The sequence below is a fragment of the Thunnus maccoyii genome, chromosome 10 (assembly GCF_910596095.1).
Source record: "Thunnus maccoyii chromosome 10, fThuMac1.1, whole genome shotgun sequence".
Taxonomy (NCBI): Eukaryota; Metazoa; Chordata; class Actinopteri; order Scombriformes; family Scombridae; genus Thunnus; species Thunnus maccoyii.
Window position 1 is genome coordinate 5,451,363 of NC_056542.1, and position 17,486 is coordinate 5,468,848.

The window sequence follows — 17,486 nt, forward strand, 5'->3', positions numbered from 1 at the left end:
CCCCTGGTGTACAGTTTTAATTTGCCCAGCGCAGATGGTGAACTGACGGGGCACCTCATTCATAGTGAACGCTGTCAATTGGCTCACAGTGAGAGAGAGAGAACAAGCCCTTTTTTCCTCCAGTCTGGGTGCGAGCTCTGCAGAACGCTAACATTATGGCTGGCTTATTAGTGCAGGAGCCCAAGCCAATAGCAGCATGCTGCTCACATGACCTCAAGGACAACAGAGAGCTAATAATGCAATCAAGATGTGGAGTGTGTCATCAAGATAAATATGTTTGATAATACAAGGCCCGTGGCAGCAAACGCCCGGCGCGTTTCTTGGCATATGTTTGAAATGATTCCAAACGTGGCCATCATAACGTTTTGCTGCGGTCTGCCCTCAAGGTGACGGAGTTTCCTGTTAAAACAGATTGGGTGAGGTAGTGGAAAAGAGCTGTGGTGAAAAATAACCATTACTTAGCCAACCACCAGTATCTATTTCCACTTATCTGTGAAAACACTTAGCAGAGAGGACGCAGAGGAGTTTTAACCGTGGTCAGAGTTCAAGGCCATGTTAGAAAAAAAAAAAAGGGGGGGGGGGGGGGGTTCTGTAAAAATCTGCTCAGGAACCTGGATTAAACCTGCTGACTGTGTGATTCAGAGACACAACTGTAAAGTCTGAAAACTGAAAGCCAGTGGTTTTTAAATATTCAAATACCATTAAAGATTATTAGTATACCTTATCAGTCTAGTGTCTGCTAAGCTGAGATGAAAACCTGCCAGATAGCTGTGATATGTTATTTAAACAGTCACAAAATGTGCTGTGAGATATTTTTTTATAAACTATGTTGGTTATTTCTGAGTGAGATGACAGCAAGCGCAGCAAGAAATATTCTGGACAGTCGCGGATATGTCTTCACAAATGTCGGATTCCCAAAATTTCCTGGAGAGTTTCAATGTGGATGTTAAGCAGCTGGTAAAGTACACCGCAGAGCTTTAAATCTTTGTTATATCTGCGGGGAATTTAGCTGACAGGATTGAGGATGGATGAATTAACTTGTGTTTGTTTGCTCATCATGTTGCTCACAATCATCTCGGGGTCTTTTTATGTTAACTGGTGACGGTTTTCTTCCCACTCAGGACTCACCCTCATTTCTCTGAAGTTGATTCTCCAGTCTGATTCAAGTTTCACATTTCACTAATCACTCACTCTGTTGCCCCCTTCCTCCTCCCCCTCCTCCTCCTCCTCCTCCACCTCCTCCTCCTCCTCCTCCCCCCCTTCGCTACAACCACAGGGAAGACCACACCCACAAGCGCCAGCACAACCTATCATGGGGCAGCATCCCCAAAGGAGGCAGGTGACCCTGAAAGAGGTACAGGTCCTGATGGCCCTCCCTCCGTGGGGGAACAAGGGTCACCTGACTCGGAGCCAATCAGTGTGGAGATGGAGGGTAAGGGGGAGGGATGTCTGTCCTCAGTGAACTCTTGACCTGCAGGGGATTGCACTGTTGGGCCCCGAACGCCTCACCGTATACACTAACCAGACTGACCACTAACAAAAACCGATGTTTCACTCTGGTTAAACAGTCTCCCGCTTTCAGCACGCATTTCTATGGCAACGGCTCTCATTTCAAACAGCTAATATAAAAATTACAGTGGTGACAAATTCAAATCAACTCTGATATTATTTATCTTCTTTGTCAAATATTGTAGTTTTCAAAAAAATCTATTTGTCTCTTTGCTATTTCTGATAATAGCTGATTGAAATAGTTGATGAGAAGATGAGTCCAGACCAGTAAAGGCTGACCAGTAAAGAACTCCTGTGTCATACTAATGTGTGTCAATGTTCATCCAGGGTGAAATATCACTTTCATTAGCTCACTAACACTTAACTCTCTAGTTAAACCAATCTCTTAGTGAAAGGCAGCAAGCATTGCTAATTGATTTTTTTTTTTTTTTTAATCCATACACTCCATTAGACTCAACGTTACATTACGTGATGCGTAATATCCCAGACAGCTTCAGTTAATGGTTCCACTGACTTAGAGCTCAGTGTGGTTTAGATGGAAGAGTCCTGAATCACAAGTACTCAAAGTGACAGAAAAGCGCAGCGTGTATATTCACTAAACGGAGATAAACACGGATTGGATACGGCAGAGAACAAGTCTAAAGAGCTTGAAGAACATCAGAGGATCTCCCCCGTCCCATTATGTTCAGCCATACCTCTAGATGTGCTCAGCACAGCAGCCAAGAATGTGAAAGATTTAATCCCTTAAATAGATACTGCATTGGCTCTAATTAACTCCTCAAATCAAGTAGAGAACCTGTCTAAGTCTAAACAACACATGCTCCCATAAGCCCTTTCCTCATCTTTTATTTAGCTCGTCAGCACACACAAATATTCCCTAAATGTCTTCCAACACACTGAAAAAATGCAAAGCACAAGCCAGGTAGCATCTCAGTCTCTCTCTGAGCTCATTCATTTACATTTATCATTTTTTATTTTCATTATAGAGATAGAGAGTTTATAATCTATATTCTAAGATAAATTACAACAGAAATTCTATTAGAATACAAAAATATGGATGAATTCCCTAAAAAACAAATAACAAGGGCCTATTAATATGGCAAGGACAGTCTTGGGTTTGTGGGAAAGGTGTTTAAAAATAAAAAAGGCCACTAAACACATGAATAAATTAGCCTCAATATTAAATGTTAGCTATGTTTTTACCTTGTCTAGACATAAAGAGTGAACCGCACAACATATTTAGTTTAATCCGACCAAACATATTCCATTCAAGATAATATTAGATAAGGAAACCCAGCAAATCCTCATATTTCAGAAGGTGGAACCATCAAATCTTTTGCATTTTGCTGGAAAAAAATGAATTTACTGACTGATCATTTTAGTGCTAAAGGTCCCATAATTTGTGTAATTACAATGATCAAAGTGATTTTAAATGAGGTATCCTTACTTCTGGAATTGAACGTTCCGGTTTCACTTTGGCTTTCGATTCACTCGTCGCATCGAACCTCTAATCTTCCAGTGACACCACAGACTCTTTTAACAATTACACTTCACCACCCAGCTGCCCAAATAAACGGCGTGACCTATAAAATCCCAACCAGTTCTTGAATAATTTAATTAGATCTTGATCTTCATAGGTTTGACTCTCATTATTTCTTACATTTTTAATTTGACAGCCTTCATACTTATTAACATGAACCCAAGAGTAGGGAAATGCAAGTCAAACAGCTAAATAAGCATAGCGGGAAGTGCAAGGAAATGTCTCTATGACCCTCAAATGATGGAAAGAAACAACAGCTGCAGAGTAAGAGAGAGAATGTTTTGAGTTTTTTCCCCCCACTTGGAAGACTAGAGCATATTCCTGAAAGTTAAGGAAGAAGATGTGGTTGATTTGGATGTGATTCAAGGAGGACAAGGCAGCAGGAAGCGGTTTTTTTTGTCCTCTCCATGCTGCTTGCTTGCTTGCTTGCTTGCTCAGGCACCATGTCAGAAGTCCATAAATCCTCAGCGAGTGAAAGAGGCTTCCTTTCACGCAGACAGACTCTGTGGCTGCAATGATGAGCTACTCAGGCTCAAATGAGAAAAGCCCATAACAAATAAATAACCAGCAGGGGCCTGAGCCAGGGAGTCAGACAACAGGGGGGGGGGAGAGAAGAGGAGGGAGGGAGGCGGTGGTGGAGGATATAATAGAAACAGCAACGCAATCTATTTCAGCCAGAGACTGTGACCCTGCTGGTTCAATCAGAAGAGCTGGGCGGGCGGGTTGATAAGGCAGAAGAGGAGCCGGTTTGGAACTAACAGCATCACAGTTCCAAGAGGGCCTCCAATCTCTCTCACTTCCTGTCCATTTCTCACCAGATATCTGCTTTTCTGTCTATACCTTCTGTAGAGGCTCTGCAGCTGTGTCACAAATCTCCAAGCAGCCACCGGGCAGGTGGGCCGGTAGACAAGAATGCACAGATTAGCGGCCAAATATAGAGCAAAGTCAGAAACAAAGATACCTGAGCAAGGTTGTGCTGTGGCTGAAATAACACTAAATTAAATTGGATATATGCAATGTTTCCATGGGTCAGCGTAAAGGTAAACTGTCTTGTCTTTAATCTTAGTCTTTACTCAAAAACATGCCACGTCATACCCCTTTCCTCTGCCCCTGTTTCCTGTCTCTCTGCACCTTAACACCATCAAACATATAATTTAAAAAAAAACACTAATTTGCACTTTCTTACAGAGAGTTAGCTCGCCAAATAGCCATCAGGCGAAGTTACCAGACCAACAAGAGTTAATGTAAACAAACACTGAAGAAATGTAAATTTAGAAAAGTAGGGTTAGGGTTAGGGGGTCAGGGCATTAGGGTTAGGGCGTCAGGGCGTTAGGGTTAGGGCATCAGGGCGTTGGGGTTAGGGTTAGGGCGTCAGGGCGTTAGGGTTAGGGCGTCAGGGCGTTAGGGTTAGGGGGTCAGGGCATTAGGGTTAGGGCATCAGGGCATTAGGGTTAGGGGGTTAGGGTTAGGGCGTCAGGGCGTTAGGGTTAGGGCATCAGGGCGTTAGGGTTAGGGCGTCAGGGCATTAGGGTTAGGGCGTCAGGGCGTTAGGGTTAAGGGGTTAGGGTTAAGGCGTCAGGGCATTAGGGTTAGGGGGTTAGGGCATCAGGGCGTTAGGGTTAGGGCATCAGGGCATTAGGGTTAGGGCGTCAGGGTTAGGGCGTCAGGGTTAGGGCGTTAGGGTTAAGGTTAGGGTCAGAACCTGGATCAACAAGTTTCAGTGACATATTTACATTGCATATTTCATTTTAAATGTTCTCAGTCATGTTAAAAACATTTGATAGCTTCAAAGAAAATTGTTCAAATGCCGTGTGGTCTTATTGGTCAGCATTCAGACTTGCATTCTGACTTGCTATTTGCTAATGCAGACTTTGTGATTTGACTTGGACTCGCCATAAAGAACTTGAGACTTTACTCAACACTTACACGCTGTCTACACTCTCAGCCATGTTTTTTTTCAGTCTTCCGTCTCATGTTTGCCCAGCTGATATTTTGAAAAGAGTTTAGACCTGACTTGAACTTGGCCCCCAAAGGTTTAGAAACGGCTATGCTGCTCAGAAAAGTTCCCCCGAAGGTTATTTTTCCTTTGGCAAACATCTCTTAAAGAACATATGAGTAGAAATAAACTATCTGTAAATCCACTTTATAAAAGCCAAGCGAGATATAAATGCTATAAGCTGTGAATAAAAAGTACAAAGTCTCTCACTTAACACATAAACCTTGTTAATCCTACCCACATTTGTTTTTATATTTAATGTAACAGTTATTGACAGATAAAAACCATGAGGTGAAATATTCGCTTAGATGTGGGTTGGTACATTACATTATATAAACACCAGGAAAGACTAAAAGGCAGGAGCAGGAACCTGTTGACCTGCTGCTATTTAGAAAAATGCCAGCAGTCAGGTTCCACTAGAACAGTTTCTGGCTGGGGAATACGCCCACCTCTCCATTGTGAGTGAACACACAGAAACCCGTGTGTTAGCAAAACCATGTTGCACTGGACTCCTGGTTCTAGACCTCTCTAGTTTTGTTTTCACCCCCTGTCCCTGCCCTCTATTGTGATTTGACCTTTTCCTTGACTCTTTAGATCAACCAGCGTGGGATGGACTAAAAAGCCAGGCTAGCAGCTAATTTAGCTGACAAGCACAGGGAGATAGCTCGATAATAGAATCAAGTGAAGCGGGTGTTTTCAAACTCATTAAAACACTACGGGAGGAGAGCAGAGAGTGAACTCGGGCTGAACCTTTTCATGAAGAAGGGCTGGCGTCCTGGGGGGGACATCGACGCCAGCTAGTTTTCTAAAGAGTTATTTATAGTTCTAAAGACCATGGCAACAGACACCGCCTGTATCATCCAGTCACTGATAGAGCTCTGACTGTGTGTCCCCTTTAACCACCGTCACAATATCTGCTTCTCAGAGAGACCTCATTTCACATCACTGTTTTTTTTTTTTTTTTATGATTCATATTTTAATCTGTTATTTTACCTTTTTAATAACATGACAAAAATGAAAACATGGGGGGGGTATAATAGTAATAACACTTAACCACAGTTTTCACAAAGAAACAAGAAAGAAAAGCAATAAAGTGACAGCATCAGATAATCATTTTCATCTCTCGCTAGTTGAAAAATAAATACCATCCAGTCCTCAGCAGTGTTGATAAAAATGACCTTCACCACATTTCCCAAAGCTTTGCTTTTCATGTCAGCAGTAATTGTGAGAGCAGCTGTCACTTCTTTCAAACAGCATGTGAAGTTGAACATTAAAATAATGAATACATTTTTTAGATCTTTAAGGTTCAGATTGCAGCTGCGTATCCAAAACTTGTGACAGTTAAATACAACCGCAGACAACGGAAACCCATTCAACCCGTCAACGTCTTGACCCGACAGGCTACTCTTACATGATTTATTACAAGTCAGGCCGTGATGTTCACACACACACACACATTTACCTCAGCTTTTGAAATGTTACTGCCAATGTAGACTCCCTGAGTCATAGTCGTGGTGTAATGGCACTCATTAAAGGTCATACAGGACGAGGCCATTTTTCCCTCAACTCGGCCCACCAGCACTTTACGGCGATTATCGGTGACATCATGTTTTGCTACAAAAACACGCTCTGCAGTGCGCTGTAAAAACTAACGTTAAAGGGATTACACATACAGAATACTTCACTTTCCATAACCAGCACTTTTTTAATGGGTTTTTATTCCGTGATGACTATTAAAGATCAACTCAAAGTCAGGATGGACGTCACAGCGATCACGGGGCCCACAGTGATCAAATCCACCCACGCAGTTGTCCTGGCTATTAGCCCTAACCCCTTACCCTTTAATCTGTCTCATTGACCTCTGGGGGAGTATTTCTCCCATTTTTACCTGCCTGTTTTTTTTTTTTCTTTGTTATTTTCAATTTTTAGTTGGACTAACCCTTTAGCTGTACCTGCCTCCTTTGTTGAATTCTCTCTTCACTGACCCTTTTCACCGTCTTTTTATGATCTGCCTTCCTGGGTTTTACAGCTGATGGTTTGAAACTGTGCGCAGGTGTTTTGAGTGGCCTGCGAGCAGTTTCTCCATCTCTTAAAGCAGCAGTTCACTCCAAAGACACAATGATAGACGTGGATCTTAGCAGAAAGACAAGATTATTGGGGAAATGCATGTTACACTTATGAGCAGTATCAATGTCTTCAGATAAGTGTTCACAAAAACACAAAAAGCCTTTGTTATTAAGGGGCAGTTTCCTTATATATTTGTTCTGTGCATGTTCTTCATATATTAAGCTACAGCACCAACATAAAAAAAATTAAAAAGTCACCATATCTGAGAGAACTGACTTTGGTGTGGACTGTCTCTTTAAGTTGGTTGGTAAAAGCCAAGATCCTTCCAGTGCTGCCTTTCCTTCTTCAAACGTACATCATCACAGCAACAGTTGGAAGTTTGCATTGGAACCATTTTGCTTTACCAGTAACTGAATGGCTAGTAAACAGCTCTTCTTCTTTTTTAAGTTTCTAATGCAATTGCATGTAAAAAAAAAAAAAAAAAAATACAAATAAAAAAACCAGATGCATGTGCTCTGCCTGGTTTAAGGAATCATGACAAGTTAATTAGAAGCCATTTAAAAGGGTCCGATCACCCAAATTACACAATAACATATTTTCTAGCAGGTAGTTTGATTTTATTTCAATTTTTATGATATTTTGAGATATCTGCCTCTGAAAATTTTGCCTCCATCCAATAAAATCAAGATGAATGAGAATTTGTATTTGCTAGTCAAAAAATTCAGCTGCAGTGTGTCTTTCCAATAGTGCTAGACATAGACATAGTGCTTTTGAGTTTTTCATGTGATTTGTGATGTGATTAAAAGAGTTGCCAAGTTGCAGCATAAATTTCAAAGATGGATATCTTTAAAATCTGGACGAATAAAGCAAAACTATCTGCATGAGAATTAGATGAAAATATGCTTTTTTTTGTAATTTGTGTTGAGCAGACCCTTTAACCCAACTATTTGTTGAGTGTTTGAAACAAAATGTATACTACTACTTGAAAACTTGACTTTCCCTTCAAAGCACAGGTGTAAATATTGAAGGACTCCTGCAGACAGTGTGGTTCTGATTGCCAGATGCCGCAGTACGCTTAATTTACCAGTATTCAATCAAAACTGTAGTGAAATCTTTGCTCTGTATGCATCAGCACACCTGGAATGAAATGCAGTGCTCATTACCACTACTTTTCAATTGGAATGGATCTGTTACATTACACCATATCACCTTAGCTCGTGTGCATATATTAAACCGCATCCAATTGGCTGAGCACTGAGGTGGAATATTATGCAAATTCCTAATAACAAGTGTACATGATTGAATTCACTCAGTCAACAGCCAGAACCGTGCACACATACAGCACATATACTCAAACTGTGTGCACATGTGTGTGTGTGTGTGTGTGCACATGTACACTGATGCACACAATCATGCTCCGTTTGCTAACCATGTCTGTCAGTGCACAGACATCAGGTATTAAAACTGTCAAATTGCTAAAGCTCGCAGCAACGGGGCAGAGCTATTCTGCTTTTTACCCGCATTTAAAAAGGGGAAAATAATTCATTTGTTCCAATCTTTAACCTCAGGCTGTCTTTCAAGAGTTAAATTGTTATTTTTAGTGTAGAAGAAGTAAATCTTAAGCATTAAGGGGTGGAGGGGAAGGGGGGGGGGGGGGTAATGCTCGCCAACGAAGCCTGGGGCCATTTCGTCTCGTTGGCTTCTCATTGGGATGGAGTAGCCATTAAGGGAACAATTACATGCACTTGTAAGCTTGCAGAAGCAGAAACTAATTAAGGCTATTTTAGAATGTCTTCACTTGATGCACAAAAGTAGTACACAAGTAGTTCTCCAGGTTACATAGTATTTAAATAAACCCTAGAGAAAAGCCGAGTACACTGGGAAAAGTTACAGAGAAAAGAAAAAGTTGCTCCTATGTTTTAAATTGATTTGTATCTGACCTTGAAAGCGCTGTCTGAAATCAAAGTAGCCGGTCGTTTCTGGCAATATTTTAAATTCCGGTTTTGTAGATTTCTGATACAATTGAGCAAGTATGAAACTTCAAAGCGTTCAGATTACCAGTAATTGGTGTCATGGAAAAGCTTATGGGTGTTGTATTGTTAATGAAGTCGATTTAAGATGTCTGCAAGAGCTTGCAAAAGACAGCAGCCATTTACTTAATCACTTACATGCTTAAGAGAAGTTGTAACTTCCATTGTAATTTGTTTTCAGACTCGACTTCATCACCTGCAGGAAAAAAAAAAGCACCTCATGCGCGTATAAACAGCCGGGCCTGCTTACTTTTTTTTTTCCCCTTATGCAAAATCCATCGCCAATTAGTATGACGCGGCACAGGCAACGCTGTACAAAACCTGCCTGTTTACATAACCTACCACGCTGTCTATTTTTAACAATATGGATACAATCATAGAGTGCTTCTCTTCCTACGGCGCTGTGGAGGAGCATGAGGGTTGTTCTCCAACGATATCACAGCTGCCGCAGGCTTCAAAACCCAGCAGAGTGACGGTCTGTCACTCACCCCATCACGTCTGTCTGTCACTCTGCCTCTCTCCCCCATCCTCCTCCTCCTCCTCCTCCTTCAAATCTGCTCCTCGCACATACATTCTCTCCATCTCCTCTTTTTTTTTTTTTTGCTCTCTGGCTTTCATCCCCACTCTTTTTCTTTGCTCTCGTTCCCCTGTCTCTCTTGGATCTTTGAGTCCCCTCACATTCACTCCCCTCTTCATTGCCAGTTTGTCAGCAAGGTTGAATTTCATCCCTTCATCTCCCTCTTCTTTTTTTTTTTTTTTTCCCCCCCTGGCTGTCACCATCTCTCTCTCTCCCTCTTCACTCCCTTCCCTCCCTTGCCTCCTCTCATGCAGCCCATCTGTCTTTTTTACCTTTTGGCAGACTTGGGCATCTCTATATTAAGCCTCCGCTGAGCTGAGACCATGTTGAGTTGACACAGAAATATAATGTGACAAGTTAGAGACGAATACTGACTCTGAAGTTACGTATGTAAACATTGAAGGGAAGTTGTGAAACGAGTGTAAAGTAGCGTTAATTATCGCCTCTCCTTGAGATGACAATTTCCCCCCATTAAAAGACCTTTTTTTTAAATTAAGAGTGAACATTTGTGTAAATGCAAATCCCAGTTTTAAGTATCCAAGCTGTGCGAAGAAAGCCCGAATGTGCAGTCGGCCAACACCTCCTGTGCGCCACCTAGCTGCTCACCATGCTGTCGGTATGATTCACAGGGTATTAATTTCACTGTGACCGGTGGCACCATATGTCCCGCATACCCAGTGATTGAGTCATCCAGCCTGCTCATGAAACATGTTGTGACAGGTCATTCGTAGGCTCTGGATTTGTTTACCTTAGCTGCACATTTCACCTCCCGTCGTGCCACTTGACTCATACTCCTTAACCCGGAGGGACCCCTCAATAGGCCTGTAGCCACAGCGAGGGAGGGGGGGTGTCATGGTCCAGAGGGAGCAGATGACTCACAGGTACCAGGGAGCTACAGGGGTGACAGGAGGCAGAAAGCACAGTGAGATGAGAACAGCCACTCATTACAAAAACTGCACAGCGCCGCCACCACCAGGACACTGATCGGTTAGAACCGAAAACTTGGAACCACGAACATGCTGCAGAGCTGATTGGCGGCCTGTGTAATGAGACCAAAAAACTGTCCCAAGATTAAAAGAAGAGGTATTAACAGGCTCACTGCAGCATCACTTTTGATTGCCTCTCCCACTGGGATTGCAATTATGATTTATGACTTTTTAATGTGGTCATAAGTCAAGGCAATCACAAGAATAAATGGCTGAAAATTGAGGATTGTTAATTGGAAGTTCCATTCAAAGCATTATTTCCAGAAAGATTATAGCGCACCACAGTATCTCTGTCTTTGTTGGGAAAACGGATGCAAAGCACCCCTCAAAAAAACGAATGTAGTGATACATGACAATGAGATACACCTCTACAAGCACACCTGCTAACAGTCTAGCTCCAGATAATGAAGAGCAAAAAAGAACTAAACACGTTTCACACATCAACTTCGTGACCTAAATAATAAACACTTTTGAAAAACCGAATGGCCGGAAACTGTGTACATACAGATCAGTCACGACAAGGGAGATAAACCTTGTTTGATTCTAATTTTACCGTAGCCTGCCCCATTTGTAACAAAATTCTGTCAAATTAAAGGTTGATGATGACATAAGGTAAATGAGCTGTCTTTCCATATTATGAGTCGTGTAGTTACCATAGTGTCAGGTGCCTTTTGAGGATTAAGACAATGAGTTTAGATTGTACTCATTTGTGCTTTTGTCTCGTGTGGATTTCTTATAAGATTTGAATTAAGTCTAGCAAGTCTTTGATCAGGTTTTCTACCTCTGTAATATATATTTTAATATTTATCTCCAATTGCATACAGAGAGTGAGAAAGACCTTTTTGGTCCTAACACACACACATTACCTTTAATATCACTGTCTCAGGGGTTCACATTTATTCTCACCTTTCCATCCCACTAAAAATGAGATCCTTTCAAGTCTCAAAAGGACTGTAGAAATTCATAACTTCTGGCGAGTTCAGAGTGTGTTCAAGCTTTATCACAACACTAACTGAAAAATCTTGACACACCTGGGAGAGTAGGACAATAAGATTATACTGTGCATATCTTTAGACAATAAAGATTTTTCTACATTTTGTCTCCAGAGTTTGCTTTTCCTTCAGTTTTTCCTGGTTGTATGAGGCCATGCGGACAGTATTACAAATCAAAGAACAGGACAGCTTAATGGCAATGTTTGATTGATACGATTTTTTTGCTTCAGTGTGATGAAGTAGCTTATGTTGGTTTACAACAGACATTTATATCTGGTTATATTATCGCTGAACAATCTCAATTGAATTTCCTGAAAATTTACCACATCAGGGTATACTGTATATCACCACCAAGATACATAACATATACACCCAGAAGAGTATTTTCATGAATTTCTATAAATTTCTTCACAAGAATAATTTTCTGGAGCAAAGAGCCTTCATTCTCTCAAGTCTGGGTGACTTATTTTAGAGGAAAGATTAATGCAGACCTAATTATTGAAATGGTCTCACTTCTACTCATCCACCAGTCGCCATCCTCATCATCATTCTGAACATCTCATGAACTATCATTAAGCCTGATTTAGACATCATTTTCCATTTTCCTTCCTCAACGAAGCTTTAATTAGCTGTTGAATTTAGCTTGTTTGGAACACCTGTATTTTTTTCCCTCCTCGGTGCAGCTCAGCCATCCCCCTCCGCAAACTAATCAGTTTCACAGAAACTGTCATTAAGGGTGGAGAGAAGGGTCTGACACCACAGATGGCAGCAGCCTCTTGCAAATGAGCTCTGATTACGAGAGGTGGCAGGTTTCGCTCCTGTTATCATCGCTGCCTTTCATGCCATTAGGGTAACACAGTTATAGGGTCACAAAACCCAAGGACATTTACATGCTAGATTTACCTTAACTAAATAACCTTGTGTTTTTGGTGCACTGTTGCACAGATTGTCCCCTCGGCTTCATTTTGAAAGAATTTGACAATCTCATTTGACTCTGTGTTGGCAAAGGCGCTACACTCAGTGAGCTATTGGATAGACCTGTTATTTTTGGCTCGTTCATCATACCAGGTGCTCTTGCCCCTGATCCTCGCATTGGAAAGCAAAGTCTGTGAAAATGACATCAGGTTCCTGCTGCTGTCCTCCCATCAATATTTAAAGCTCCAACTCATTTCAAAGTTGATTTCTCACTGACTGGGGAGCTCTTGGCCTCTGCCAGTCTGAAGGGAAAGCACAGGTCTTGGAAAGAAAGGCTGTATTGATCTATTAACAGTGGAAGGAAAAGAAGCCAAGAGCTTAGTTCAAACAACTCTCCCATGCTGTTCCCCACATAGTGAAGCCCCTGTAAACACAACCTGTCTGTCCCAGCTGCTACTTGACCTATATTAGCTCTTGAAAATGAGTGTTTTTTTTCTTCTGGCTCAGTCAGAAAAGCTCTAACTTGAGTACCCTTTTCTCAATCTTTTTCTGTTTTAAAGGTGTGAGGCGGCCTCCAGAGCTGGAGAAGACCCATCACAGTGTCCATTATACGCTCCTGATCGCTTGTGTTTTGGTAGCCTTCGTCCTTGGCGCCTTCCTTTCTGGCTTCCTGGTCTCTTGCTACTGTAACCACACAGGCCACAAGACCAAGAAGTTGACAAAAGATCCTGAGGCTCCAATCCCACATGCCCTGTCACTCCGCAGCCTGGCCAAACTTAACGGTCTCCTGGACAGCCAAAGTAAGGACGACAAGCTGGAGGTGTCATCTCCAAAGATCTACAACTCTTTCTTTGCCAACGGCAAGGAGCATCACCAACCAAGGAGAAACGGCCATCATGGAATGACCATGGGAGACCTGGTCCATCCTCACCATCACCACCTCCACCATTCCTCTGAGCTCTCTGGTCTGCCTACACCAGACTCAACCCCAGAACTGCCTATCAAGAGCATGAAAGCTTTCAAGAACCAGTGGGAGAAGAACCAGAATTGCAACAATGCCAAGGAGCCAAAGTCACACAACATTGGCTCCAGGCCCAGTTCTGCACTGCTTCCCCAGCAAGTCTTCCCCTACTCCCATAGCCTGTCCAACGGGCAGCCTCTAGTAGGAAGTCACCTCCATCCAGAGGAACGCAAAATCCACAACGTTGAACGCGTGTTATCTCAGCAGCCTTACCCTGGTTATTCACAGAAGGTGATGGAGGTAACCTCACTGGATGAGCTCCTGAAGCATATCCACGAGGCAAGCAGCAGCAAGAACTCCCAGTTAATTAGCCCGTCGGGTCTGATGGCTAGTGGTGGATGCCAACTAGCCTTTGCCAACCGCATCCAACCTCAGATACCTGAGACAGAATCAGCCCCCTACTACAGCTCATCCACTTTACCCCGAGACAGCCTTACCCGACGCATGGATGTTCCTCCGGATATCCCCCCGCACCACCAGTCAACCCTGGAGAGGAGGCACTCCTCCCAGAGGCACTCACTGATTGCTGCAGCTACAAAGATGCCCAATGGAGGTGGAGGAGGGGTTGGAGGAGGAGGAATGATCCCTCGCCAGCACAGCTTCAGCCAACGAAATGGCGGGCCCCACCAGCCACCTCCCCTCTTAGCACGGATGAACTCAACGGGAAGTGCCTGCGAGGTTCACTACCCCCTCATCCCCAATGGGTACCTGACACGCCAGCACAGCTACAATGGAGAGCAGCAGGAGATCCAACACAGGGGCGCTATCGTTCGCCGGGCCTCCTCTCTCAAACCCGACGTCCCTCCCAAGCCCCTGTTCATACCTGCCACGTCCCCCGTTAACCAACAGGGAAAGTTCAACTACTGAGGAGGTAAACTCCTGGACTAGAGAGGGAGTCTCCCTCATTGTGTCTTCTTAAAGGAACTTCCCTTTGAAGAAATGCAGTTGGTTCGAGGTTTCAGACCTTCACCAGAAAACACAACCAATCATGTGGCAGCCAGTGTCACTGTGGACAAAAGCCTCAACCAAACTTGTTTTTTTCCCCTTCTTTTTGTCCAACGAATATCTTTGTACCATATTGGTATTGCTCAGCTACTTGCTTATTATAGAACCGCTGACTTGGGTGACGTGACGCCACCTCCTTATATTAGGCTGCCAATGTCCTCAGTGTGGATTTACAATGCAACTAAGTTTTTGGACGCATTGATGTTGGAAAAACTACACATCAGTCATCTTGAAGACTTATAAGCCGGAGGCTACTGCAATGCTTAGATTCATGCTTTTGCTTAACCTTTTCTGATGTAGTGTTGGTAACCAGTCCCTGCCCGCCCCACCCTCGAATGTGTTTATATTATGCATGTGTGTGTATATATATGTGTGTTTATATCCACACCGTATATGTATACATATACATATGCAGTATATGTAACCTGTGGTGAAAAGTCAGCAAATTCCCCTGAAAGTAGTTATGTCTTTGCCTTACTATACTCTTTCATCTTTGGGCATATTAAACGATCCCCTACCCTAGGAAATATCTTAGGGACACCAAATCATGCACTTCATCAACACAACTCATTGTCAGTTGGCTAAAAACAATGAACCAGAATTTATTTGTGTTGACAAAAGAAAGGAAACACTTCAACAAAGCAGCTATACTCGTATTTTATTTTATTTTCCCGTCCCAGCAGATGTCAGGTGAATTAATCGGGTCCATTTAAGTTCCTTGAGAATGTTTCTATAAGATTGGTGCTCTACAAATGTAGTGGGTCTAAACATCCTCTGAAATGGAAATAAATAATACTGTATCCACTAAAATATTTTGGACCCAAAGAGGACAAGACAAACATGCCATGCCATCTGAGAGAATGAACATAAAATATAGAACGGACTGCAGTTATTATAATTATTAACTTTGTGGCTATTGGTTGTAAATAAAGGAATAATTACTAGCCAAATTTTAACTGTATGTGTAAATGTGTGCCTTATTTAATAATAGTGTGTGACATGGGGGTAGGGGTTAATGCAAGGGGCTCAGATGGCTACTATGCTACAGTATATTGTAGGTGTTTCATTTTCTATGGTCGTCAGTATGTGTCATACAGTATCTATTGTATATTTGAAGAGTTTCATTCCAGAATGAGATATTTGTCATTTAAATTTTTTCTCACCTGTTCTGATAAATTGATAACTGCGAGTATGATTGTAACACTCACTAATGAGTAGTATTTTTGTTATATCTTGTATACTGAGCCTTTTTTTTTTTTTTTTTTCTACAAATTATCATCTAATTTTTAGAAACATTAAACACCAGATTATTTTTGAATGGATACAGTGTTTTGGAATGAAACCCTTCATTTCTATTTGTCTTTTTTGTTGTTTTTTTTCTTAATCCCAGAAGTGTGAGCCTGCAGATTTTTTTTGGGAGTGTTGGGCAAAGCAAGTAGACAGCCACAGACTGCAGATATTCAGGTTCGACTGCCTCCGTATTATGTCACTTTCCACTGGGTTTCATTGGGTGCCATTGTTGACTTCATACTCTTTTTTTTTTTTTTTCCTCTTAGCAGTAGCATTAGCATATCTTTGGATTTCTAAAGGAGCAGTTCACAGTTCCTCTTTAGTTATCACCTACAGACCTGTAGCCATTGTAGAAGTCACATTTTACTGATGGATGCAGCAAATATGGTCTTCATGTTCAGAAATATTCAAATACTTTCTTGCTCTTATTTACCAGAAATAGCTGAGAAAAATAACGTCTCACACCATAATGTGTTGTTGGGTAGAAAGTGTGAAACTGGACTTCTACAATGGTTACTGCTGTAGATTTGGACTTACCTGTGTCACCAGGTGTCAACTTCAATAAAGAAAGCAAATAAAGTAGAATGGAGATAACGTTTCTGTTTAGGAAATGTGTGGAAACACGGAGAAGTGCAATGATCTCTGATCCGACAAGCTGAGATTGTCTCTAGGATCGATACTTGGGAAGCGATCATGGAACTGGTTCCCGGGTCGTCACGCCGCCAAACACCTGCTGAGGGTTTTCCTCAGGGATGGTGATGCCAATTGGCTCTGCCTCAGAAATATCACACCTTCAAAACTGTTCCCTGTTGCACTTTTCAGCAGAGCCACTTTGGCCACGGTTGACTGGAACCCTGATCAATTTTGTGTAAACAGCACTACGCTATTTACTGTATCTGAAAAGTGGTGTTTATTGATTGAAATTTCCCAGAGCTCATTTGACCCAATGAAAAGTTTACTATTCATACTCAAACTCCAGTAAATGAAGGAAAATACGGCCGACCACATTTGTCGAAAGGAAAAAAAAAAAAGTTGATTTTAGGAATTAACAGGCAGCAGAGCGTTAAATAGCCTTTCGAACAACAGATACAAAACATCCAACTTGATTTAAGGTCATGACCATAATGTGTCATAAGAGGAATTGTTGCAGCTAGTGTTTGATGAGTGGAAGTGTGTTTTTTTTTTTTTTAATCTGCCGGTGACAGATTGTATAGGAGAGGGAACGGTCTCGCCTCTAATAGCTCTATCAGTATTTGATTTGGTGTAAATACATTTTATCTGGGCGGGGTCTCATTGATTCAGTATTATGTTCTTTTCTGTTTGATTTCCAGGCTTCGCCTCTTGAATTACTATGAATTTGGTCTCACAGAATACCATTGTATGTCTGTTATACTAGGAATAAAATAAAAATATGATGCAAGTGTCTCACTGGTGAATGTGTCAAAATACTCCTGTGTAATGGACTGCAATTCAATACAATAACCCTATACTGTACTAACTTTTTTTGAAGATTATTATGCGCGGTTTTTGTAGAAGCTAAGCCAAGTGTTGATTTAAG

At 41.9% G+C, this 17,486-nt stretch overlaps 1 protein-coding gene across 4 annotated transcripts in view; it reads left to right on the forward strand.

The window, feature by feature from the left end:
* sema6e (sema domain, transmembrane domain (TM), and cytoplasmic domain, (semaphorin) 6E) overlaps positions 1–17,353 on the forward strand; it is a 164,130-nt gene extending 146,777 nt beyond the window's left edge. For 2 of the 4 annotated variants that reach the window (XM_042423611.1, XM_042423610.1), the window contains 2 exons: positions 1,277–1,432; positions 13,173–17,353. In XM_042423611.1, the coding sequence (XP_042279545.1) occupies positions 1,277–1,432; positions 13,173–14,500 (1,484 nt within the window). In that variant the 3' untranslated portion in view covers positions 14,501–17,353. The remainder of the gene's footprint in view (positions 1–1,276; positions 1,433–13,172) is intronic. The other 2 variants (XM_042423612.1, XM_042423613.1) reach the window with 2 other exon arrangements.
* Positions 17,354–17,486: the final 133 nt, after the last annotated feature.